Source organism: Galeopterus variegatus, unplaced genomic scaffold (genome assembly GCF_000696425.1).
Source record: "Galeopterus variegatus unplaced genomic scaffold, G_variegatus-3.0.2 Scaffold2028, whole genome shotgun sequence".
In the NCBI taxonomy this organism is placed as follows: domain Eukaryota; kingdom Metazoa; phylum Chordata; class Mammalia; order Dermoptera; family Cynocephalidae; genus Galeopterus; species Galeopterus variegatus.
The window spans coordinates 224,484-251,676 of NW_007728139.1; the positions used below are offsets into that span (position 1 = coordinate 224,484).

At 35.4% G+C, this 27,193-nt stretch overlaps 1 protein-coding gene and 1 non-coding gene across 3 annotated transcripts in view; both read right to left on the minus strand.

Moving 5' to 3' along the window:
• ARHGAP5 (Rho GTPase activating protein 5) overlaps window positions 1-27,193 on the minus strand; it is a 97,868-nt gene that overhangs the window by 11,679 nt on the left and 58,996 nt on the right. For both annotated transcript variants that reach the window (XM_008580121.1, XM_008580120.1), the window contains exons 4-5: window positions 5,396-5,473; window positions 1,505-1,636 (exon numbers count right to left, since the gene is read on the minus strand). In XM_008580121.1, the coding sequence (XP_008578343.1) occupies window positions 1,505-1,636; window positions 5,396-5,473 (210 nt within the window). The remainder of the gene's footprint in view (window positions 1-1,504; window positions 1,637-5,395; window positions 5,474-27,193) is intronic.
• TRNAT-GGU lies at window positions 20,638-20,712 on the minus strand. Its single transcript has one exon. It is a non-coding gene; the product is annotated as a tRNA-Thr (tRNA).

The following is a 27,193-nucleotide window of genomic DNA, read 5'->3' on the forward strand; positions in this document are numbered from 1 at the left end:
TGTAAAATGATTCTCAGCTAAAAAGCCTTCCAAAAACTGGTGACAGACTGAATGTGGCCCTCAGCCCATAGTTTGTTTACACTAAACCTGCTTGTAAATCCACTTTGCTTATCAAAAATTTTCCTTTCTAGGTAGTATAAGCATTTCAAATTTATGCAAGTTATGAAACAGGATAACTGAAAAGCAGTCCTGCAATATGTGGAAAATAAGATTGCTTTCCTGTTCTTTCTTCTCAGAGGACAATGTGCATACCACATCTTAACGGTAGTATAACCAAGTACTAACAAATTCTCATTTGTCACAACATATTACTTCTAAATCAGTCTTCAAACATTTCCTAACTAGGCAAGTTCTGAGGCTACTATTTAAAGTCGAGAAATAAGAAAATCTAAACTATCAATTGAACCATTTTCCCAGTTTACATATGGGAATATGATAAGGCAAACTAACTATACCTTGTGAAAGAAAATATATTGAAGTGGTTTTTAATTTAAAAAAAAAATTAACTGAGAACTTTAACATAATCAAATCAATGATGTAGTTTCCGTTAAAAGAACGTGAAGACTTGCAATCAAAAGGAAACATTAAAGAGAAATATTTAGAAACCATATTAATTTTAGCCATTGAGAAACAATGTGAATTACTAGGTTACCTTATGTCCAAAAAGACTTAGGTCTCATTTTCTAGATAAATATCTGTTTACCAAAATACATGTGAATGAATGATGCCACGGCAGAAATAAATACTGAATAAGTACCCATATTCCTGACTTACTTTTTCCAAAAATGACTTAAGACATGAAGCCAAAGTAAATTTCTGTAATGTATAATGACATACATTATAAATACATTCATTTGAAGGACTTATTTAATTTTCTTATACAGTAGTCCTTCCTTAACAGCAGTTTTGCTTTCCAAGGTTTCAGTTACCCACAGTCAACTGCAGTCCGAAAATATTAAGACATTTTGAGAGAGAGACCAACTGCCATCACATAACTTTTATTATAGTACATTGTTGTAATTGTTCTATTTTATTATTAGTCATTGTTGTTAACCTCTTACCATGCCGAATTTATAAATTAAACTTTACTGTAGGTATTTATGCATAGGAAAAAACATAGTATATACGGGGTTTGGTACTATTCGTGGAAAGCATCCGCTGGGGACACTAGAACATTTATCTCATGGATTAGGGAGAATTACTGTAATGCCTCTGAGTTTGAATTAAAAAACTAGAAGTTTGTACCTCAAACTGCTAGTACAGTAATCTTCAAACTTCTAGGAAGATTTAAATCATCCAGGAGGCCAGCCAAAACTGAATATTCCTGGGGGCCATCCCCAGGGATTCTGATTTTGAGAGGAAAATACCTTTAAGAAACAGAGTTCTTATAAGGTGAGTTTTTTATTAGCTACATATTCTAATGCATAACTGACTATATCACTTAGCAATCAATATCCAAATACTGCCATCATCATCCCTCTCAAACACAGAGTTTTATACTTACTTGCTGCTTCCAGTAGCTCTGGATGAAGAGAATATGGAATTAAAGGATCTGGCAGATCTGCAAAGAAAGCTTTAAGAGCTCCAGCTACAGCATTTACTGTTACTTCCATTGATACTAGATTGATATTATGATCTACAAGATAAAAATTAATATTTTAATTTATGATAAAATAATTTATTACAGAAGTAAGCTAAACAGGTACTTCTAGACCAAAAGATATTTAAAGTCTTCTCATTAGCTACTTTTCTTTACGAGCTGACAAACTTCAGTGAAAAGACAACCAAGCAAGAAGCGTTTTCCTTTATAATAAAATGTACTGTTAGTTTTATTAGTATATTGAAGAACTTTACTGATATCTATCTTCTTTTAATTTATTTTGCTTACATAAGCTATTTGAAAGACAAAAGAAAGGCATTATGAATATAAATTCTAATCTGGACCTTTTAACTTCGCATTTAAAATTGTAGTATAAAACAGTTTAGGGCCGGCCCGGTGGCGCACTGGATAGTGCGCCGCTTGGGAAGCGCGGCGGCGCTCCCGCCCGAGGGTTCGGATCCCACATACAGACCGGTTCCCGCTCACTGGCTGAGCAAGGGGCGGGAGCAACACCGTTTAAATTTCGGGCCGGCCCGGTGGCGCACTGCTACAGTGCGCCGCTTGGGAGCGCGGCAGCGCTCCCTCCGAGGGTTCAGATCCCACATACAGACCGGGCGCGACACTGAGGGTTGCGATCCATTGCCAGTCACGAAAAAAGACAAAAAAAGGAAAAAAAAAAAAACAGTTTAAATTTCGGGCCGGCCCGGTGGCGCACTGCTACAGTGCGCCGCTTGGGAGCGCGGCAGCGCTCCCTCCGAGGGTTCAGATCCCACATACAGACCGGGCGCGACACTGAGGGTTGCGATCCATTGCCAGTCACGAAAAAAGACAAAAAAAGGAAAAAAAAAAAAACAGTTTAAATTTCGGGCCGGCCCGGTGGCGCACTGCTACAGTGCGCCGCTTGGGAGCGCGGCAGCGCTCCCTCCGAGGGTTCAGATCCCACATACAGACCGGGCGCGACACTGAGGGTTGCGATCCATTGCCAGTCACGAAAAAAGACAAAAAAAGGAAAAAAAAAAAAACAGTTTAAATTTAAATAGTTATCAGTGAAGTTTCAACTTAAGAAAAACAAGAATGGAACATACTAAGGATGTACTGTAAGGTTAATTAATATTAACAAGTCACTTAAATGTAAAAATACAGACCAGCAAAAAGAAAAAAATTATCAACATCACACTTGTTCACACTTTAGCATTTTTCCTTTCAGCTCTTTTCTGCTCATTTAAAAAAATTATACATTATCTATACATTTTATACTGTATTTCATTTTTAAGGTTATCCAAGGTTATTAAAATTTCACAATTTTTTAAAACATTTTGTTTTTGCGAGGTAACATTTCATTATAATGTGTTTTCAAACTTGCAGAAAAGTTGCAAGAACAGTACTAAGAACTTATACATATTGCCCTACATAAACAATTTTAATAGCTACAAAATACTTCCCCAGATTGAACAATTTACATAATATTCTATTACTGAATATTTAAATTTATTTCATTTAAAAATCTTACAAAAATATTATGAAGATGCTATAATAAACACTTGAGGATTAAAGCTCATTTTCTTAGCCTACATTCCTTGTAATAATAGCTACACAATGAACATTTAATATGGTACCTGGCACAGAAAACTTTCCATATGCATTATTTTATTATCCTCATAGTTACTCTTATCACCCCCATTCTAGAGATGAAAAAATTGAGATTTAGAAAAATTAACTTTACTGGGGCACAAAGATAGTTAAGTGGCAGGACCAGAAAACAAAAACCAGGAAGTAACATTCAAGAGCCTTGGTATTAACTACCCTGCCCTCATTACTGGAAGTGAAACTCTACCAATTTAATATGATGAAATCCAGTTTCTCTAATAGAATACTTTTTAAAAATGGGATACAAGACTTTACAATACTGTTTGGCAACAAAGCATAGATGCACACACACATACATACACACCACTCAAAAACTGACATTTTGCCATTTCAACAACTTAAATCTTCATTAGTTTACATCGTTACGTAGTTATTCTACTTATGGACACACAGGAAGTTCCCACGCATCTTTTTAAAAATGACAAACAATGATGAAAAAAAGTTTATCTCTCAAAAAGAAATCTTTCAAAGATTTCTGTAACATAAATTCCTAGAAGTGAAATCTCTCTAGTAAAGCTACCTAAATTTTAATAGATATTCACAAACTGTCTCTCAAAAGACACCCACAACTAACAGTATACAAGAACCTATTTGCCTACACCCTTACCAACAATTTTTTTCACTCTGATAATAAAACAAATAAATACTCCTTTTGTTTTAATTTTTATTTCTTTATCATTGATAGAGGCTGAGCATATCTTCATATACTTACTGGTATACTGCTTTCTTCTGATGTGAATTGCTTGATCTAGCGTCGGTATTCCACATTCTCCCCATGATTATAGTTTTGTTTCCTGGCTTTGCTTATGTTTTATCCACACTCTCATACAGAATTTTTACATTTTTAGGTAGTCCAGTCTATCACTTTAATTATGCTTTCTAGGTTTCCTATCAAAGTTTAGGCCTTTCTCTACTCCAAGACAATAAACATATTCACTCATTTTTCTCCCTAGTACTCATGGTTTTCATTTTTACATTTATATCTTTAATTGCATATAGAATTTAATGTAAGTAGGGAATCCAGCTTTGTTTTTACTTCTAATGGTTAGTTATTCCAATATGAAGAAAACCTTTAAATAAGTACTACCTTTGATACACAAAAATGCTGATCCATCATAAGTCAATTCATTGCTTTTCTAATTATGGTGACAGACTTATATAGATTCAATCACAGTCTTATTTGTGAGATAGGTTATTGGATTAGGAATGTAACATGGGAATAAACTAAGAGTATATAGGCCATAAAATATTGACTCACCTCAAAATATCTGTTTTATGCTATTCCCTGCAGTCTCAGGGTAAGAGAGTTTCTCATTTCTAAATCAATACCTATTCTACTGCACTCCATTCCTTCTGGGCCTATGAAGGACTTTGCTTCAATACCAAATGGTTTCTTTTTCAGTTCCTCCTTTCTTATCTCTTCTGTCTTCACTGTTACATTTAAAAATACAGTCATGTACCACTTAATGTTTTGGTCAACGACTGACGGTATATATGATGGTGGTCCCATAAGATTATAATGGCTATAGCCTAGGTATGTAGTAGGCTATACCACTAGGTCTATGATGTACGAGGGTATTTCGAAAAGTTTATGAAAAACAGAATTAAAAGATAACACAATCTTTCCATGAACTTTTTGAAGTACTCTCATACACTGTTTAGACAATGATGCAATCACCTAACAACACATATCTCAGAACATATCCCCTTCATTAAGCAACACACGACTGTGTTATATAAAATACATAACAGTTATATATAAAATGTATAAATATATATAAAATACTGTATTTTCTTGACCCATCTGCCTCTTATTGTTGTCTTCAATCTCTTCTTCTACTGCGAATGTACTTTAAAAGTTTCCTGCCTCTTATAATTCCCTAGTACCCAGCTCCTTAACTAAAAGAAAAGGCTCTAAAGTAATCAATGACTTTCCTGCTATTGGAAAGACAACAGACTTTTCCTCGGTCTCCTGTACCTTTTTACTGTAGTAGCTATTCTCCTTAATACTATTAATCACACTTTAAAACTCTTTCCCCTCAATATCCAAAACTTAAAAAGTTTCCAAATGAAAATCAATCTTCCCACCATGAAATTCCAGTAAGGAAAACAATAAAGCGATGATCTTATTTTACATAATTATCTTACCTTGATCAAACTGCTTTTGAATATTGTCTTGATCAGTTTTGTTTCCACTAACACGGTAAAGTCCTTCAGTACATAATCCTAAGAACATAAAGATATGTGCTTTTATAAACACATATAAATCTAAAACAAAGAATATACTTAACCTTATGTACAACTTGGTGACTTAGAAAAATATGGTGATAAAATATTTTTAAGAATAAAATATTTTTGAGCATTTTATTTTTAATTAAGTTCTCTATGGACTACTTTCTCTTTTACACCGTTTAGGACGTCCAGTTCCAGACAAGACGAAGAGACATATTTCTCCCTATTCCTCCCCACTAGATACAGCTAAAAACCCTGATCACAATATATAAAAAACAAACATCAGACTCTGAATGGTGGAGAGAAGGTGGTCTGGCTAACAGCCTTGGAACTTGACAGCATGACAGTAAGTTCTCTGGGTTTTCTTTTTGCCTCTTATATATCCACAACTGGGTAACGGAGGAGCCTGCAACCCAGAAATGCCAGTGAGCACTTAAAGCTAAACAATAACAAAACAACCAAAAAAAGTCCAACAAGAAAAGCCTGTCCTCTCTTGTGGAAGAATTGGGAAAGGTGTAATCTAGCAAGACACAACCTTTTCAACTATAATCACCCTCTACTCAAGGCAAACAGCACAGAATCCCTCCCTCACCCTTGTCAATTGAGGCCACCTAGGGAGCCTAGACTTCCACCTCTGCCCATCAGTAGCAAGGAGCCCCTTATCCACCCCTGGAGTGTCAGTAGAGACTGAGTGGAGAGCCTAAACTTCTACCACCACCCAAGGTAAGAGATGCCCTACCTTCCTCACCAAGGTATTAACAGTAGAGGCCAAGTGGGGAGTCTGGACTTCCACCCCCACCTTGCAACCCTCCTCCCCTGCTGGTGCGGTATCAGAGGAGGCCTGCTAAAATAGAAGACTTAAATAAGATCCAAAGTCTTGTAATATAATATCCAAAACGTCCAGGATACAATAATAATAAAACAAAAATCACTCATCATACCAAAAACTAAGAAAAATCTCAACTTGAATGATAAAAAGACAATTAGCAGACAGCAGTACAAAGATGACAATAGGAATTATCTGACAAGGATTTTAAAGTAGCCATTATAAAATACTTCAATTACAAACACACTTGAAACAAAAAGTAGAAAGTTTCAGCAAAGAAACAAGATATATAAGGAAGAACTAAATGGAAATTTTAGAAGGAAAAAATAAAATAACAGAAACAAAAACTCACCGAATGGGCTCAATAATAGGATGAATATAACACAGGAAAGAAAAAATGAACTTTAGGATAAATCAATAGAAATTATCCCATCTAAACAATAAAAATAAATTAGACAAAAACAAAATAAAGAGCCTCAAGGACTTGTAGGACAATAATAAAAGATCTAACATTTGTGTATTCAGCCCAAAGTCTATTCATCGACATGTTCAATGGGGAGCACCTCAAAGTATTTTTGAAAGGACTCATTTTGATAATGCATTGTATTCCTCTGATTGCAGTTAAAAAAAAAAAAAAATATATATATATATATATACATAACAACCACAATGGAAAAGTAGGTTAGGTCAAACTTATTTCTGGACCAATATGTCAAGGCCTTTGCATGGGACAACATATAATTCCTCCCAACTTCTCCCTGGTTAGAATTATTTCGTTCTTTACAAAGAACAAATAAAGATATGAAAGGGATAGAAAGTGTATCTCATACTGGGGGGACAAGTCAATTTCCAGAAATCCACAAAGATGATAAAAATAAAAGGAATAAAAATCTATTGACAACAGTTTCCTGAGGCCAAAGTTATATATTTTTTAAGTTTATAAAGTTTTACTGACACAGCCAACAATGAATTAGATAATCTCACAGATATTTGGATGTGTAAAAGAAAGACACAAAAGAATATATTTGGTATAATTCCACTTACATAAAATTCTAAAATGTGCAATACTCATCTATAGTGAAGGGAAAATCAGAAAAGGGATTGTTTTGATGGTTGGAAGATTAACTGGGAAGAGATATAAAGGGTGATAAAAACATTCTATATCTTGACAGGTGTGTTAATTAAATGAGCATATGCATTTGTCAAAAAGCATCTAACTATATCCTTAAGTTTGGTTTACTTCATCCTACGTAACTGGACTTTAAAAATTAAAAGAACTGTAAGCATATACTGAATTCTATTTAGTAGGTTTCCATTCTAGAGTGATGTGCACACCTTTTATACTTTAGACTTGAGCAAATTAGTAAATATATTGAGGATAATGGGAGCAAGGTTTCTCATTGGTAGAGAAAGGAATTACTAATACAAAACAGGGGACTATAACTAAAACCTACTTCATGGGTGTTGCATCAAAATTGGAGGTATCAGCATAAACTTAAGGTTTTTATTGTAGATATAGAAAGGTGTAGATGTATGCAAAGATACATACATACATTTACTTCCTAGCTTTGTCTGCTGAGAGGGCTCAGAAGAAGCCCTAATTTTTTTTTTTGTCCTTTTTGAGACCGGCCGCACCGCGCTCAGCCAGTGAGCGCTGTGAGCGCACCGGTCATCCCTATATAGGATCCGAACACGCGGTGCGCCACGGGCTCAGCCCAGAAGCCCTAATTTTTTTTTTTGTCCTTTTTGAGACCGGCCGCACCGCGCTCAGCCAGTGAGCGCTGTGAGCGCACCGGTCATCCCTATATAGGATCCGAACACGCGGTGCGCCACGGGCTCAGCCCAGAAGCCCTAATTTTGGTTTCTAAATACCATTCTCCACCAAAACAAACCAGAGCTATTTGGAGAAAAGGCTAATTCCAAGGCTGGATCAGGAAAAGTGTAGCCAAGCCTGGTACATCTTCTGCCAGAGAGTATGGAAGCGCTTAATAAATTATGGGGACATAATTCTTAAAAGAATTAAAAGGACACAGAAGCTATGAAAGGGTCCTGGCGCTGGGATAATCTGAACATCGAAATATGTAAGGACAGTAATGAATTATAATTCAAAAATAATAATACATGAGTCCATACCAATATAAATTAATGACAAAGAAAAGCTCATTCTTATAGTAAAATGCCAACCAATAAACATAGGAGAGATGATAGAAATTTAAAAAATCATCAACGGAAGCTAAAACTAGCAGCTTAAAGTCTAATGATAGTCTCAAAGCATATCCCTGCAAATAAGCTATTAAACTCAAAGCTTTAAATTCAATGCTTTAACTCCAAAGAAATCTAGAAGATATCACCAAATGTCAAAATTAACATCACCTGTATTGGGGCAATCTCCAGATATGATGCACTTAGAAGGGCAAAATATCACTTTGGTACAAAAATGCATCATCTGAATCTAATAATGAGCTAACATCAGACAAATCTAAATTCAGAGGCATTCTACTAAATAATTAGCTTTTATTGTTCAAAACTGTCAATGTCAAGAAAGACAAAAGAGATCAAGGAACTCTTCTAAATTAAAGGAGTCGAAAAAGACACAATTCCTAAGTGTAATGCACTTACATTAGATACTGGACTGCTTCCCCCACAACAACCCACCAAGGAAAAGCCTTAAAGAACACTACAGTATCATGTGATAAAATCTAAATACGTATGTGGATCAGATGATAGTACTGTGTCTGTGTTATTTTCATGATTTTGATTATTGTGGTTCTGTATGAGAACATTCTTATTCTTAGAAAAAACAGATTTATGGATAAAGGGCCTGGTGCCTCAAACTTGCTCTCAAATGGTTCAGGAAAAAGAAAGGTACATATATTTACATAGAAAGAGAAAAAGATGAAATAAGTGCGAGAAAATAAAAATATATGGTACTCCTAGTATTAGTCTTGCAACTCTTCCATAAGCATGAAATTATACCAAATGTTACCAAAAAATGTTAGTCAGTTTTATACTCAGTTCTTTATCTGAAAAGTGCCATGAATCCAAATGTTTTTATTAGTTCCAAACTAGGCCGTTCACAGATCCATTTATAAAAGAAATGAAAAATACATCCTTATTTATATAACACTTTGCTAAATAAATAGTGTAATGGCCGGTTTTATGTGTCAGCTTGATTAAGTATAGTACCAAGTTTATTCAAAACATTAATCCAGATGTTATTGTGAAGGTCTTTTACTGACATGATTAACATCTACAATCAGTTGAGATCATCAATGATTATCTTGATGGGCCTGATCCAACCAGCTGAAACGCTTTAAAATAGAACGAAGGTTTCCCAGAAGAAGAGATTCCACCTGTGGACTGCAGTGTTCGCTCTTGTCCAAGGGTTCCCAGACTGTGATTCATAACCCTTGGTTTGATTTTGGATTTACCTAACCAACCCTACACAATCACGTAAGCCAGTTCTTTAAAATAAATCTGATATTATCTCCAACTGGTTCTGTTTCTCTCATAAAAACCTGACTTACACAGTAAAAATGAAAAGAATAGTTTTATATCTTTCTGTTTCAGGCATTATAATACTATAGACAGGAAATAATATTGCTCAAAAATATGTAACTTCCAATGCCTACTAATTTAATGTCAAACTCTTTTTTGAGATCTAGTGCCAGTCAATCTTTCCCAGGTTTTTTCCTTCCACTTCTCTCATTTATACTGCCTGTATATGCTACCCGCAAAATGCACTACAGTAGTCTGCACCTCAGTAGTTTCCCCTTATTTGCAGCAGATACGTTCCAAGACCCTCAGGGGATGCCCAAAACCTCTAGTAGTACCAAACCCTATACGTACTATGTTTCTTCCCATATACACATACCCATGGTAAAGTTCAATTTATAAATTAGGCACAGTAAGAGTTTAACAACAACTATAATAAAATAGAATTATAACAATATATATACTGTAATAAGTTTTGTGAATGTGATCTCTCTGTAAATACCTTTATTTTTTCAGACTGTGGTTGACTACAGGTAACTGAAACTGTGGAAGTAAAACCGCAGATAAGAGGGACTACTGTATACCGCATTGTTTTCTAGATAAAATTTCTCTTGCCTTTGTGAATATATTCTTTTATAAAATTAATTCTTCTCATTACTCCATGTCTATATAGCCCAGTTAAAACATCTTTCCTGATTGATACTTTCCCTGCTACTCCCAATTAGAAGCCATTTCTTCTTTCTTAAAACTCCCAAAGGACTTCATCTATAGCTCTATTACTACTTAGTGCTTTCTACACTGTACTATAGAGCACACTCTTTTATTCAGCAGTAAACTTCTTAAAAGTAATAGCAGAGCCTTTCTATCCTCAGGGTCTTTCACACAGTGCTGTGGTTCTCGGCTGGAAGCATACTGCACCTCAGGAAAAAGTTGGCAATGACTAGAGATACTCTTGGCTGTCAAAACCAGAGGAGGGGGAGCTACTGACATTTAGTAGGTAGAGGTCAGGGATGCTGCTAAACATCTTAGAATGCACAGGGCAGCCTCTAACAACACAATTAAGTGGCCCCAAATGTCGATAACGCCAAGGTTGAGAAATCCTCACAGTGATAAATGTTTAATACTATTTGTTAAATAAAGATTATAAGGTACTTAACTATCCATGCTAAAATCTTGCCTTATACTTTCTAATAAGTGAGTAATCTGAAAAAACAAAACCACAAACTCTATCTAGCTGTGAATTATCCAAGTTTTACATTTTACTTGAACTTAAATCACCCAAAGTATCTATCCAAGGCCTCGAAGCAATAAAGGGTTTAAAAATCCATTCCAATATTACAAAACTAAATATAAAAGATTAGGAAATTTAAAATGTTACCTTTTAACCAAGAATCATCATTTTTTTCATTCATTAGAAAAGGTCATTAACCTTTAAGTATCCCACAGTATTACTGATATCTGAAGTTTTAAAATGATCTAAGTTCTACTTGAGTTGCTAATAGATACAAAACTAGAGTTTCACTGACTGTTTCCATATATGTCCAGGTTGAAATAATTATTTAAGTCATAAAGTAGACTACAAAGGGTGAAGGAGAAGCAAGATGTGTAAATAAATATCCACAGATTAGATAAATATGTCCATGGGGAGTGATTCACCAAAAGTGGTAAAGAGAATTCCAGTGCTCAGTCCCCTCTCTCTGCCAAAGTGACTAATGAGCTGCCAAAAGATCAGAATCAACATTTGCAGAACTCTGCAATCTAGTTTTAAAAAAAAAAAAATCAAAACAACCAGAAGTCGTCCTGGTGAAGAAAGCTTTAAATTACTCCTACTCACCTACCACCCACCACACCCCAGATTGGTGACAACCATAAGGATAGCAGACTGCACTCTGAGTGCCGGTTGCAAGTGCCAGAGGGAGCAATACAAACCACATTCTGAAAGAAATGGGGTTGTAGATCTCAACATGTCTTGTGGCTCTCTGAAAGAAGAGTGCAAGGGCTTGCATTTGTTTCACTTACAAGACTTAGGACTTTTTTCCTTTGGCTCCACATATTTAAGGAAACTATCAAATAACTAGCTAAACACTAAGTTAATGGAACACAGACTTCAGTGGCAACAGATGACAAATACAGACTTTACAAAAGCAGTTTAGAGTCACTGAACAAGCAAACCACATAACCAACAAACAGCAAAAACAAACCCCAGTGAGGGGGGAAAATTGATTTCCAGGGTTGACATATGATAATATTCAAAACATCTTATTTTCAACGAAAATTAAGAGGCATGCAAAGAAACAAGAAAGTATGGTTCATTACATGAAAAAAAGAAATAGAAACAGTCCATGAGGAAGCCCAGTCATTACTATACAACAACTTTTTAAATCAACTGTTTTAAAAATTGACAAAGAGCTAAAAAGAAACCATGAACAAGAACTAAGGAAACTAGGAGAATGATGACTCAACAAATAAAGAATATCAATAAATACTCATAAATTATAAAAAGGCCCTGAAGAGGAATTCTGGAGCTGAAAAGTACAGTAAGTAAAAGGAAAAATTCACTAGAGAAGTTCAACAGTAGACATGAGGAGGCAGAAGAAAGAATCGGTGAACTTAAAGACTGGTTAATTGAGATTATCCACTCTCAGAACCAAAAAGAGAAAAGAATGAAGAAACAACAGAGAACGGATTGTCAGATACAAAGATTCTTCAATGAGATTAACAGACTACTTATCTTCAGGAACCACGAAGGTTAGAAGATAGTGCTATATTAGAAGGCAGGGATGAATTAAAGTACTAAAAGAAAAAAAAAGTCAACCAAAAATTCTGTATCTGGCAAAACTATTCCTCAAAAACAAAGAAGAAATCAAGACATTCTCAGATAAACAAAAGTTGAGAGAAGTCATCGCGAGTGCACATGCCCTATAAGAAAGGATAAAGGGAGTCCTCTAAGCTGAAATGAAAGGGCACTACACAATAACTTTGAAGCCATACAAAAAAGTAACCAAGGTAAAGGCAGCCAGACAGGTTAATATTTAAGCCAGTAGTTGTACTCTATTTTTGATTTATAACTCCTCTTTTTGTTCTGATATGACTTAAAAGACAAATGCATAAAATAATAATTACAAATCTATGATAATGGGCACACAATGTATAAAGATGTAATTTGTGACAACATAAAGGGGTGGGAGATGAAGTTGTGAAGAAGCAGAGTTTTTGCATACTTTTGAAATCAAGTTGGTTTTAATTAAAACATGATTGTTATAAAGTTAGGATGTTAATTGTAATATACAGGGTAATGACTAAGAAAATAATTTAAACTCTCCTATTAAAAGACGGAGATTGGTAGGTGAATTTAAAACAAACAGTTGGGGTGGTGGGGGCTTAGGGCCTCAGCCACACGCCCCCTCATCCCCCCCCCCCCCCCCCCCCCCCCCCCCCCCCCCCCCCCCCCCCCCCCCCCCCCGCCACTCGCAACCAGCCCAGCAACAAGCACCAAGCTGCCACAGGAAGCACACCAGGCTCTCCCAAGCTGGGGTGGTAGGGGCAAGGGTTTTTGCCACAACCCCCTGACATCTGTACCCAGCCCAGCAATGAGCACCAAGCCACAGCAAGAAGGGCCCTGGGTTCCTGAGCTGGGGTATTGGGGGGCAAGGGCTTTTACCACACCCCCCAACATCTACACCCAAGCCGGCAATGACCAAACCACTGCTGGAAGCCCCCTGGTCTCCCCTGTGGGAATGAGGGGAGTGCTACAGGCCTCAATCCCACCCCTCCTCCTTGCTCCTTCTTCCATCCCATTTCCTTCCCCTTTCTCCTCTCCCCCTCCCTCCCAATTGCTCTGCAACATCATCATAGAATGTAAAAAGTAACAATATCAATTAAAAAAAGAAATAAAACAAAAAACAACTACTGTATGTAGTCTACAAGACACTCAGTACAGAACCAGACGCAAATATGTTGAATATAAAGGCATGGAAAAATATATTCCATGCAAACAGTAACAAAAAGACAAAAAGATAGCTGGGGTGGCTATCATAATATTTTTAAAAAACCCAAAAAACATTAAGACAAAAGTGTTACAAGAGACACAGGAAGACATTATACATTGATAATAAGGGAATCCATCAGGAAGATATAATAATCACAAACATATATGCCTAACAAGAGAGTCCCGAGATATATGAAGCAAAAACTGACAACTGAAGGGATAATCACACAGTTCAACTATAAAAGTTGGAGACTATAACAGTCCACTGCAATAATGAACAGAACTAGACAGAACCTTGCCAAGGAAACAAGACATGAACAACATTATAAACCAACTAGATCAAACAGTTGTACAGACATTTCCATCCAAGCACAGCATAATACACATTCTCTTCAAATCTACATGGAACATTCTCTAGGATAGACCATGTTAGGCCAACAAATCTAAACAAATCTTAAAAAGCCGGAAAGAATACAGTATGTTCTCTGATCACAAAGGAATGAAATTTGGGATCAGTAACAAAAGGAAAATTCACAATTATGTGGAAATTAAACAACACACTTTTATTAAACAGTCAATGGATCAAAGAAATTACAAATGAAATTAAAAAACACTTTCAGACAAAAAGGAAAACTCAAGATAGCAAAACCTATGGGATGCAGGAAAAGTGGTGCTCAAAGGGAAATCTGCAGCTGTAAATACCTACACTGAAAAAGAAGACCTCAACTTTAAGGTTAGGTTAACTTTAAGAAACTAGAATATGAACAGCCGGCTAAACCCATAGCTAGCAGAATAAAAAAATAATAAATTAGAATGAAGATAAACAAAACAGAAAGTAGAAAGCCAATGGAAAGAATCAGCAAAGCCAAAAGTTGGTTCTTTGAAAAAGATCAATGAAATTGACAAACTTTTAGCTAGATTAACCAAGAAAAAAAGAGAGGACTCCAATGACTAACATTGGAAAGTAGAGACATTACTACTGAAAATACAGAAACAAAAAGAATTGGAAGAGAATACCATGAACAGTTTTATGCCAACGTATTAGGTAAGCTAAAGAAAATGGACAAATTCTTAGAAATGCACAAACTAGCCAAACTGACCAAGAAGAAATAGAAAAATCTCAAAAGACGTGTAACAAACAATGAGATTGATTCAGTAATCAAAAACACACAAGAAAGAAAAGCCCAGGACCAGATGGCTTCACTGATGAATTATACCAAACCCTCAAAGAGATATTAACAGAAATTGATCTCGAACTCTTCCAAAAAATAGAAAAGGAACACTTCATTTTTTTTTTTTTCCTTTTTTGTCTTTTTTCGTGACCGGCAACAGATCGCAACCCTCAGTGTCGTGCCCGTACCGGACCAGGACCAGCAACGGGATCGCAACCCTCGGTGTTGCGCCCGCACCTCGCTCAGCCAGTGAGCGGCCGGTCTGTATGTGGGATCCGAACCCTCGGCGGGAGCGCCGCAGCTCTCCCAAGCGGCGCACTGTAGCAGTGCACCACCAGGCCGGCCCAGAACACTTCTTAACTTATTCTATGAGCCTGCAATTACCCTAAAACTAAAGCCAGATGAAGATACCACCAGAAAACTATAGGTCAATATCCTCTACAAATACAGATATGAAAATCTTCAAAATACCAGTAAACCAAATTAAGCAGCATATAAGATTATATATTATGACCAAGTAGAATTTATCCCCCCAAAATAAGAGTGGTTCAATACATGGAAGTCAATTAATGTAACAGTCATTAATAAAACAACACGGGAAAAAAACACATGATCATTTCAACAGATGAGGCAAACCATCTGGCAAAAATCAACACCTTTTCATGATAAAAACATTTGAACTACGAATAGAAGGGATCTTCCTCAACATTATAAAAGGCATTTATGAAAAATCTACAGCTAACATCATACTCGTGTTAGCTGTGGTGAAATATACGGAAAGCATGAATTTTTTTTTTTTGAGAACAGGACAAGTTATGTCAGCTTTTGCCACTCCATTGAACATTATACCAAAGTTCTAGCCAGAATGATTTGGCAAGAAAAAGAAATAAAGGCACCAAATTACAAAGGAATGAAGTAAAATCATTTCTATTTGCAAATGACATGACTTATATATAGAAAATCCAAAAAAATCCACAAAAAAACTAGCAAGAGTTAATACAAGAATTCAACAAAGTTGCAGGATATAAGATCAACACACAAAAATCAGTTGTACTTTTATACACTAGCAATGAGCAATCTGAAGATGAAATCAATAGTTAGAGCACAATGTTATAACACCAAGGTCAAAGAGTTCAGATCCCCATGCCAGCCAGCCACCAAAAAAAAAAAAAAAAAAAAAAAAAAAAAAAAAAAAAAAGACATAATCAAGAAAATTCCATTTTACAATAGCACCCAAAGAATAAAATACCTATGAATAAACATGACTAAGAAAATGTAAGACGTGTATACTGCAAACTACAAAATAGTGTTGAAAGAAACTAAAGACCTTTAAATAAATAAAAGATATCCTATGTTCCTGAATTGGAAGACTAAATGTTGCTAAGATGGCAAGAACACACAAACCGATCTACAGACTCAACACAATCTCTACGAAAAGCCAATTGACTATTTTTGCAGAAATAAAAACGCAGATCCTCAAATCCATATTGAATTGCATGGAACCCCACAGTCAAAGGAAATCTGAAAAAGAAGAACAAGTTGAAGGACTCCAATATTTCTGATTTTTAAGTTTACTACAAAATTACAGTAATCAAAAGTGAGGTACAGCAAAAACATAACACATACATAAACTCAATGAACAGAACTGAGAGTCTAGGAATAATCCCTATGGCCAACCGATTTTCAACAAGGGTGTCAAGACTATTCAATGAGGAAAGGATAGTCTTTTCAACGAATCATGCTGAGACAGCTGAATATTGTCATGCAAAAGAGTAAATTTGGATCCCTACCTCACAGCATATACAAAAAATGAACTCAACATGTATTAAAGGCCTAAATGTAAGTGCTAACATTATAAAACATAGAGATAAAGGAAACAGTGATACCAACAGCATGAGCAACAAAATAAAAAAACTGTATTTCATTAAAATTTACAACTTTTGAACATGAAAGGGCTTTATCAAGAAAAACCTACAGAATGGGAGAAAATATTTCCAAATCACTTATTTGATAAGGGTCTAGAAACCCAGAATATATAAAGAACTCTTACAACTCAGCAAGAAAAAACAAACAACTCAATTTAAAAAGGGCAAAAGACTTGAAAAGGAATTTCTCCAAAGATATACGAATAGCCAAAACAAGCACATGGAAAGATGCTCAACACCATTAGTCATCAGAGAAACACAAATCAAAACAATGAAGTATCATCACCTTCATACTCACTAAGAATGGCCACAATTATCCTCTTCTTAGCCCATTCTCACCACGTGACACTCCCAAGTCGCTGCAGAAGAAGGCCCTCATCAGATATGTTCCCTAGACTTTGGACTTCCCAGCCTCTAAAACTTTAAACCCTTGGTTCTGACTCTGAGCTTTTCAATATAGATACACAGACTTTCAGGGCTGAGAGAAATGGCTCTGTGCCTTATAATTCAAGCAACAGAGAGGAAAAAATCCATGTCTGGAATAGTCATTTCCTTTCTGCTACCTACATGCTCAGACTGAGGCATGGGCTAACAAGCATGCCCTAGAAAGTGCACTGGGGGCTACAAGACAATGATATAAGGATGACCATAATTAAAAAACAAAAAACAGCAAGTATTGGTGACAATTTGGAGAAACTGGAACATTGCTGGTAGGAGTATGAAATAGTGCAACTACTGTGGAAAACAGTTTAGTAGTTCCTCAAAAAAATTAAACACAGAATTACCTTATGATCCAGCAATTCCACTCCTAGGCATGTACCCTAGAGAACTAAAATCATGTACTCAAATAAACACCTGTACACAAATATTTACAGCAGCACTATTCACAATAACCAAAAAGTGGAAATAACGCACATACCCATCAATGAGTGAATGGATAAATAAAATGTAGTAGAGCCATACAATGAAATATTACTCAACCATAAAAAGGAACAATGTACTGATACATACTATAATGAAGATGAATGTAAAAATGTTATGCTAAATAAAAGAGCCAGACATAAAAGGTCACATTTTGTGATTTCACTATATGAAATACCCCAGGATAGGCAAATCCAGAGAGAAAACAGATTGTTGGTTACCACGCCTATGTGAAGGGTGAAGATTGATTGCTTAATGCATACAGGTTTCCTTCCGGGGGGATAAAATGTTTTGGAAGTTAACAGAGGTGATGTTGCACAACATTGTGAATGTACTAAATGCCACTGAATTGTATACATTAAAATGATTAATTTCATATTATGTAAATATTACCACAAAATTTTAAAAGCCCATGTGGGAAAAACCCCCCAAATTAGCAGTATATTCAGTATTCCTACTGAATTAAAAGTGCATTCTAATTGCTTGACATAAATATAAGGACCACAGAAGGGAGTATATGGGTAAGTGGTAGTATTAAGTACAATTCATATTTCAAGAAAACTATACAATGAAATATGCATTTAAACACAGTAAAAGATAGTCTGCATTAATCAGTTATCAAAAAATCAGTAATTATTTGATTATTTATTTGGCAATGTAAAATTAAGAGCTAACTAGCTACTATGCTATGTTGCACTCGTCAGATTCTCTCTTCTGGAAATTTGGAATTGGGATTCAAACATATCTGGTTAAGTTCAGTATGTGGTTAAAATGTAGACCTAAAAACTCAGGATCTGTGAATAGACAAGGTGAATCTAGAAAGAGAAAAGAATGACACAGAGAAATAGAATAGTGCCTGGATTCTAGCCCACTGGGAGATTAGACAGATTCTTTTAGCTTCTATAAGATACCCTTCATTCCAATTAAATGTATTATTTGCATTTGGTTTTTGTTGACTTGCAACCAAAATAATCTAGACAAAGAAAGCCTCAATTCCCAGGCTATGGAATTTCAGTATTTTCTTTCTAGGCACTCAATATTTTTAAGCAGGAGACATATTTTGAAGTAAGGAGACAAAAGGACTGGAAGAACAATATAAATGTTGATGTATTAGATCTTAATGTGGTAGTAACCCTGTAGAAACATATAAGAACAAATATTGCTGAGAATGGGCAAGGATCAGCAATTAATGGTATGTGGGCAAAATTGGTGAAAAGAAGTCAGATTAATGAGATACCTGAGCCAGGCAACTCATTTTATGTATAAGACATCAAAAGCACAGGCAACAATAGAAAAAACAAATGGGATTATATGGAACTAAAAAGCTTCTGCACAGCAAAAGAAACAGAGTAAAAAGAAAACCTACAGAATGGGAGAATATATTTGCAAACTATACATCCAACAAGTGATTAACATCCATTATATGCAAGGAACTCAAACTTCTCAACAGTAAAAAAAACAAGTCACAATTTAAAAATGGACAAAGGAGCTGAATAAACATTTCTGAAAGGAAGATATACAAATAGATACACAAAAAATGCTCAACATCACTAAGCACCAGGGACATGCAAATCAAAACCACACTGAGATATCATCTCATCTCACTTAAACTGCCTATTCTCAAAAAGACAGAGAACAACAAATGATGGGGAGAATGTAGAGAAAGGGGAACCCTTCTACAGTGTTAGTGAGACTATAAACTAGTGCAGCCATTATGGAAAACAGTATGGAAGTTTCTCAAACAACTACAGATAAAACTGCTATAAGATCCAGCAATCCCACTGCTAGGTATATACCCAAAGGAATGGAAATCATTATGTTGAAGGGATACCTGCACCCCCATGTTTATTGCAGCTCTATTTACAATAGCCAACATATGGAACCAACTTAAATGTCCACCGAGGACAACTGGATAAGGAAAGTGTGGTATACATACACAATGGAATACTACTCAGTCATAAAAAACAAATGAAACTCTGCCATTTGCAGCGACATGGATGAACTTGGAGAAAATTACGTTGTGAAATAAGCCAGACACAGAAAGAGAAATACTTCAGGTCTTCACTCTTAAGTGGGAGCTAAAAAATAAAGAAAGAAAGAACAATCGTAGAGCAAACTTTCAAAAGGAGAGAACAGGACTGTGGTTATTAGATATTAGAGGTGGGAAAGGGGGACAGGGGTTAGCAAAAAATTGGTTAAGGGTCACAAAGAATGGTTACGTTTTATAAAGATGAGTATACTGATTACTTGATTTGATCATCACGTATTGTACACAGGTATTGATATTCAACTCTGTACCCCACAAATATGTATAATAAACTATGTTTCAATTTTTAAAAAAATAAGAAAAAAAAGAAAAAGGACAATCAAGAGAAGGAAGTGGTTTGGAAGAAGATGAATTGCATTTTAACCTCGTTATGTCCAAGACATCACATCCAAGTAGAACTGTTCAGTAGGCAGTTAAGAACATAGGAAACCCTTGGGGTGCAAGAAATAAAAGACTTGGGAGTCATTCTTGTAAATGTAATGGCCTAGGCCTGAAAGCAGATACAAGATATGCAGAAATGACATCAACATTAAATGAGATGGCTATAAATTACTGAAAGTACTTACAAATGCACTGTAGAGAGGCAAGAGATAGGAACATGTGGAGACATAATGATGTGATTTGATTTGAAACAAGATTTAATGTTCCTTAATTAAATGCCCATTATGTGCTTGTATTAGAATATTCGTGCATGATATGGCATGAAATATATTGTTCCTGATATTACATAGTTCAATAGGCTAGCTATTTTGAGGTGTTTATTTATTTATTTATTTTTGTCAGCTGGCTCGTAAGGGGATCTGAACCCTTGACCGTGGTGTTACCAATACCATGCTCTAACCAACTGAGCTAACCAGCCAGCTGGTATCTTGAGTTTGAAAACAATGGTTGAAATAAATGCTATTTTAACTAATGGAACTTCACTAAATGTTAAGTGAAGTGAGTTTTTCATATAAGATGAAATAACATCAGTGGAACAAGAATTTTTAGCAGGGTTATATAACATTTCAGGCACAAAGTCATTACAGGAGAATAAGATTAACGGCAGTATTTTTTCTTTCTCAATTTACCAAAAATGGAACCTTATAATGGGGGGTGGAGGGCAGAATATATATATTGTTTATTACAACTTTAGTTGGACTAAAACACGTCACTACTTTCTAGCCATGAAAATGTTAATAGTTGAGAAATAACAATAACTTTCCAATATTTCATTCTGTTACTTTCATTACATATAATGATTAGAAGTTCAAAGTAAATATTACATGCATCATTTCCATTCCATCTTCAAAATAACAAGAGGCCTTATTGAAGATATGAAAGCAAGCTTAGAAAATGAAGTGACCTTCTCAAAATCACATGGGTGAGCAACCCAGGGTCATGAGTTTGTCATATTTCAATATATAATGGATATACAAGGGTACTTCAAAAATTTCATGGAAAAACAATTAAAAGACAATATAAATCTTTACATGAACTTTTTGAAGTATCCTCATACTTCTGAAATGCCTCCTATTTGTATTATGTGGGTGGCTGGTTTCTTTTCTCTGCATGCTTTGTATCACTGGAGCTAGGCATAGCAATTTTATGTCTAGAAGATTTTCCTAGAAAATAAAAATATAAGTACATGTAACACAAATGCCTTCATTCTCTGAACTTTTGCAATGATGATGAATTTGTTCTATTTGTAGGAAAAAACAATAAAGCTAACTCCAGTTTGGAAAATAAAGACAATAAAAATACTATTCAAGTATAACTAAAGTTACAAGGACACTCAGGGTTATTTTTTAAACTGCAATCATTTTTTAAACATTTATTAAGGATTTAACTATGTGCCAGAAAATGTTTCAGAGGCTAGAAATCCCTACTCTCATGAAGACTGTAGTCAAATGGCTGTGGTGTAAAACAAAAAGCTTTGGCCTTTTGACCAGCTAGTTTCAAGGGCTTATTTATACTTCCTCTGTGCTAGAGCAAGAACAGATAAACAGGTCACACTTGAATTTTCAGCACTTATTTGACACTGGGCTATTAAAGGCCTAGCATTCCTAAACTGACAGAAAAAGTCCTTTAGTAACTTACACCATGTGCCTTCTAATGTGCATATATTGAGAAGGACACATTCAGCCCTATGTAGAATTCCAACCAAAAATGTTTAACTTGAATTGGACCATAAATTAGCCAAATAGAACTTTGAAACATTCTCAAAAAAAAAAAAAAAAAAAAAAAAAAAACTGGCTCAGAATCTTCAAAAAACGTGTCAGGTGCATGGTGGCATGCACCTGTAATCCCAGCTTCCTGAGAGGCGGAGGTCAGTGGATCCCTGGGGCTCAGGGCTACATTGCTATGTGGAGTGGGAGTCTGCACTGGGCCTGGCACCAACATGGAGCCCCTGGATACCAGGTTGTCTAAGTTGCAGGGGGCAACCAGCCCAAGCTGGACATGGAGCAAGTCAAAAAACACAAGTGACATAAAATTATAGACACAAGGCTAGGAAACTATTCTAAATTTTAAAAGATTAAAGAAGCATGACAAGAAGTGTAATGCGTGATCCTCCTGAACTGATAGAATAAAAAAGCTCTAAGACATTATTGGGCTCATTCTCTCTGCTCAGCCATCCACCACATGAGCCCCTGCAACGCTGTGTAGAATCACCACCACCAAGGCCTTCACCAGACATGTTCTTTGGACTCTGTTCTTCCCAGCCTCCAAAACTAAGAGGACAACACCCTAGATAATGATGGAACATCAACTAGGATATTAACCCTGTAGAACTTGGATCAATGAATGACTTTCTGAAGTAGACCTACTCCACCAGCCTTGGCCTCTTTCCTCAGGTACTACACCCCTGTTCATGGCCACAAGAACGTTCACTGAACAAAAGTTTACTTCTGCAATGCAGCTGCTCTGGCCGTGTGCTGGGGATGCTCAGATAAAGCTCACTATCCAAGCAACTTTAATGTTGTGACATTTCCTTCTCAACACCGAGTTTCTGGCTTCACTGAAACAGAGCCATAAATATTAAAATTGGTTGCTGCAAGTAGAAATTGATTTTTTTTTTAAATCAGTCTAGCAATAAAAAGCTCCCATGAGAACCTGATGTCAATGGTAAGAAAAATTCAACTACTAAAACCAATTCCAAAGCATATTTGTGGATGTGACTGCAAGACAAGACCATGAGCTGTTGCACTTTTAAATATAAAATTGTAGAGGCAGACTGGTATGTGTAACTATGAATGAACATATGCAGCTTGACCTATCCAGACCAATTTACTTCTGAGACAGAAAACAAATCTGATAATCAGCAAGTTGTTTTATGTGTTTATGCCTGACAGATGTACTGAATACTTACTATGGAAGACAATGTTTAGTAAGATTGTCAAACACCAGTAGTTAGCAATTAATAGAGAATAATAAAAATGGAATTTCTAATTGCATATGTTAAAAGTATAATGATACTCAAGACTATGGTATAGTATGTAATGCCTCATTTTCTCCATAAAAGACTTATTTAAACTTTTTGTCAATAGTATATCAACTAAAGCAAAGTTCCTAAAAAGAAAACCATAAATTTTTCTTAAATTTGAATCAGTATTTTTCCAAATACAGAATAAAACCTAGAATCATAAATAAAAAGCATTAAAATGATCTATATATCTGTCCATTTTACAGATAACAAAGGAAAAAAAACTGACCCAGACCGATTTAATGACCTGTCAGACCTCATGTAGAAAGCCAGGTCTAAGAATCACATCAACACACTGTACCACACAAAAATGTACAAGTAAATGTTGAAATTAAAATTAAATTTTAAAAAAAAACCCAAAAAATTTTTTTAAAAGAATCACATAAAAAAAAAAGACACTGCTGAGACAATTGAGGGAACCTATAGAGAGAGAATGTCCTTGTTCCTGGGGGACATATGCTAACCAATTTAGGAGTGAAGTGTCATGACATCTGTAACTTAATCTCAAATTGTACAGCCAAGAAAAAAAAAAAAAAGGATCAACGAGAAATGTGGCAAAACGTTAAAAACTGGTGAATCTAGGTGAAGGGATACAGATGCACAATCATACTATTCTTGCAATATTTCTGAAGGCTGAACAATGTTCAAGAATGTGAGAAGAGAAATAAAGAAAAACTGGCTATTTCAAAAAGGAAAAAATCCTTTATAAGAGCAAGAGAACAAACAAATTGACTGGGGGAATGGGAAATATAGGGTGATTACTTAAGATTTATGGCCACATATTCAAAGTAAAATGCACGGTTTATGTTTTTCTATAGCCACGATCCACTGTTCTTATCCGAACACAGAGTAGGCAGAAAGATTAATCAAAATTGAGGTTTTTCTAAGTGAATTAAATGGTGGGAGTTGAGGAGGTATGCAAGAGTGTGAACATAAAAATGGATTGAGAAACATCAAGGACAAGGCAGGACAGAATAAACAGGGAAGTAATGTTTGGCGAAAATGTTAGAGTAACAAAAAAAGAGGGAGTTCTTCAAAATAGCAAGTGGGAAAGCTGAACTTTAAACAAAAAAGCTTCATTTAAGAAAGTTATTTACATTAGCAATAAAACAAAGATTCACTCATCTACTTCAACCTCAATTATTTCATCCATCATCAGTGTGTTGGACCAAAACACAATTTTTAGACAAATAGAGAATGTCATTAGCATTTGTGCTTACAACTCACTTTTACCAGAAATATAACTGCTGAATTTTAAAAACAGTCTGTTTCTTTATAATCCATTCATAATAGTGGGACAGTCCAGATTAATTATATCCACATGCAAATAAAAATTTTTGCAACTAGAGTAATACCTCACCTACCTGGAATTTGGTCATCTGATCACCTAATCTATCATTAATTAAAAAAAAATGGGAACAAAAAGGACTATGAATAGCCAAAAAGATGTCACATGGCCCTTCCACTAAAATACTACATTATTTCATTTATAGGAAGAAAAGGTTTTTTTTACAGATTCTATTTAAGCTAATCAAAAAGCACAATTTAAGCTAACTCTGCTGTATGTTTTCCTGACTCACAACAGATTAGAAGTTGTAAATTAGAAAAGCAAAATGAGATTAGCAGCAGCAGGAGGTACACTGACAACAAAGCAGAAAGCTGAAAAACTATCAAATGCAGAGAAAAAAATTAGAATGCATAAGTCTCTAACAATAAATTCTAAAGATAGCACACTTTAAAAAACCAAAGAATGCTGTTATTAATATACCATTCTAAAGGAGGAAACACTTCCTAACTCATTCTATAAGGGCAATATTGCCTGATATTAAAGCCAGACAAAGATACCACAAGAAAACAAAAGACCACTATGTCTTATGAGAATAAATGTAAAAATACTCAACTAAATACTAGCAAAGAATATCAAAAGGATTATATAGCATGACCAAGTAAAATTTATCCCAGGAATGCAAGGGTGGTTCAAGAAAGACCTGAAATACTTCTACATGAAAGCTCATAGCAGAACTGTTTAAAACAGCCAAAAGGTCCACCAAATGATGAATGAATAAACAAAATGTGGTATATCCATACAATGACACATGCTACAACAGACAAATCTCAAAAACATTATGCTAAGTGAAAGAAGCCAGATAAAAGGTCATATGTGATCCCATTTATATGAAATACCCAGAATATCCAGAATAAGTATATCCATGAAAACAGAAAGGAGACTAGTGATTGCCAGGGGCTGGAGTAGGAGAGGAATAAGTAACTGTTCAATGGGTACAGTATTTTCTGTGAGGTGATGAAAATATTCTGGAACTAGATAAGGTGGTCATTACACAACATTGTGAATATACTACATGCCAGTGTACTACACACATTAAATTGGTTAGTTTTATATTATGTGAATTTTACCTCACTAAAAAGCAATGTAAACAAAAAAATCACTCAATGCTCATAACCATGTTTCTCTGTTAAAATTTTTCTTCTCCCTAGTTGTTTTAAGGCTCCATTCTTTTATACAGCATTATGAACTTTTCTTCTCACTCTACATGTTTGCCTTGAATTCCATCAACATATAGCTTACATTAGTATCTTATACATTGACAATTACCAAAACCATATGTAAAGCCTAAATAATTTTCCAGAGATCCATAACCATATATGCAACTGAGTCTTGTGATTTTATATGGATATCTCATAGATTTAATGTGTCCAAAATATGAATCCATTATGAAACTGTCAAATCTGCTTTTTATAACTTCTATTTTCATTAGTGGAATACAATATACAGTCATCCTAACAAAGCAATCTAAGAGGGATTTTTGAGTCCTCTTTCAACCTCCTATCTATCAGGTTTATCATCCTAACTCCTGAAAGAGACCTACCATTCCGTTTCTTTTCAGTCTCTCTCATGCACACTACCTTTATTTTAAATCTATTTTAAACTTATATTAATATTTCAAGAGTCATTCCCAACTGGAATTTAGCACAACTTCTTACACAGTACTATTATAAAAATAGGGATGTCTACTTCCACCATGAAGAATTAATTTCTATGGAAATTGGTCTCCTACAGTAAACTAAAAACTAAAAAAAAAAAAAAAAAGAAATAACAGTTTTCATACATTGAACATGTAGCTCAACACTATGATCTGTAAAGTAAAAGAAGCAAATGAGGCAACCTGTCTGGATGCCCCAACTTAGTGCCTGGAGAGTTTTTAGGTGGTAGTGAAGGGAAGTGGAATCCCAGCAGAACACAATGGTCTATCAGATTTGAGGAGATAGAGACAGGAGTTCAGAAGGACTGAGAAGGCTAGAATTTGTGGGGTAGAGTACCAAAAAGAGGGAGAAATGCACAGAGAAAGAGCTTCAGTCATGTGCAGAAAAATCCCTGGAGTCTTTGGTTGAATATTGCACGTAAATGAGAGGAAACTTTCTGAGGCCAGAAACTGAGAACAGCTCAAGTTTTATTCTCAAAAGACCTTTTAATACACAGGGCATCAGGTCAAATACTCATGCTTTATTGTAGATCTAAATAAATACCAGAATAAAAGCTGCTCTGTATCCACCATAACAAATTTACAAGCAAACCTAGAAAGGACCAAACTGATTCATGAAATACTTAACATATAACAATAAATCCAGAAGATGGCGACAGGTCTGGAGCAGCCGTGCCAGGAGACAGCGCGATCCTGAGAAGTGTGCGCTCTGATACCAGAGTACTATTTGCATTTCCAAGAGCAACAAAAAACGAATAAATCTTTCAACAATGAACCTACAACAACAAACAAGCAACAACAGGTTCGAGGTTTTAGGGCCGACACAAAAGAAGACTCCTGAGAGCGCCCAAGCCCTGCTGCGGGTACGAGCGAGC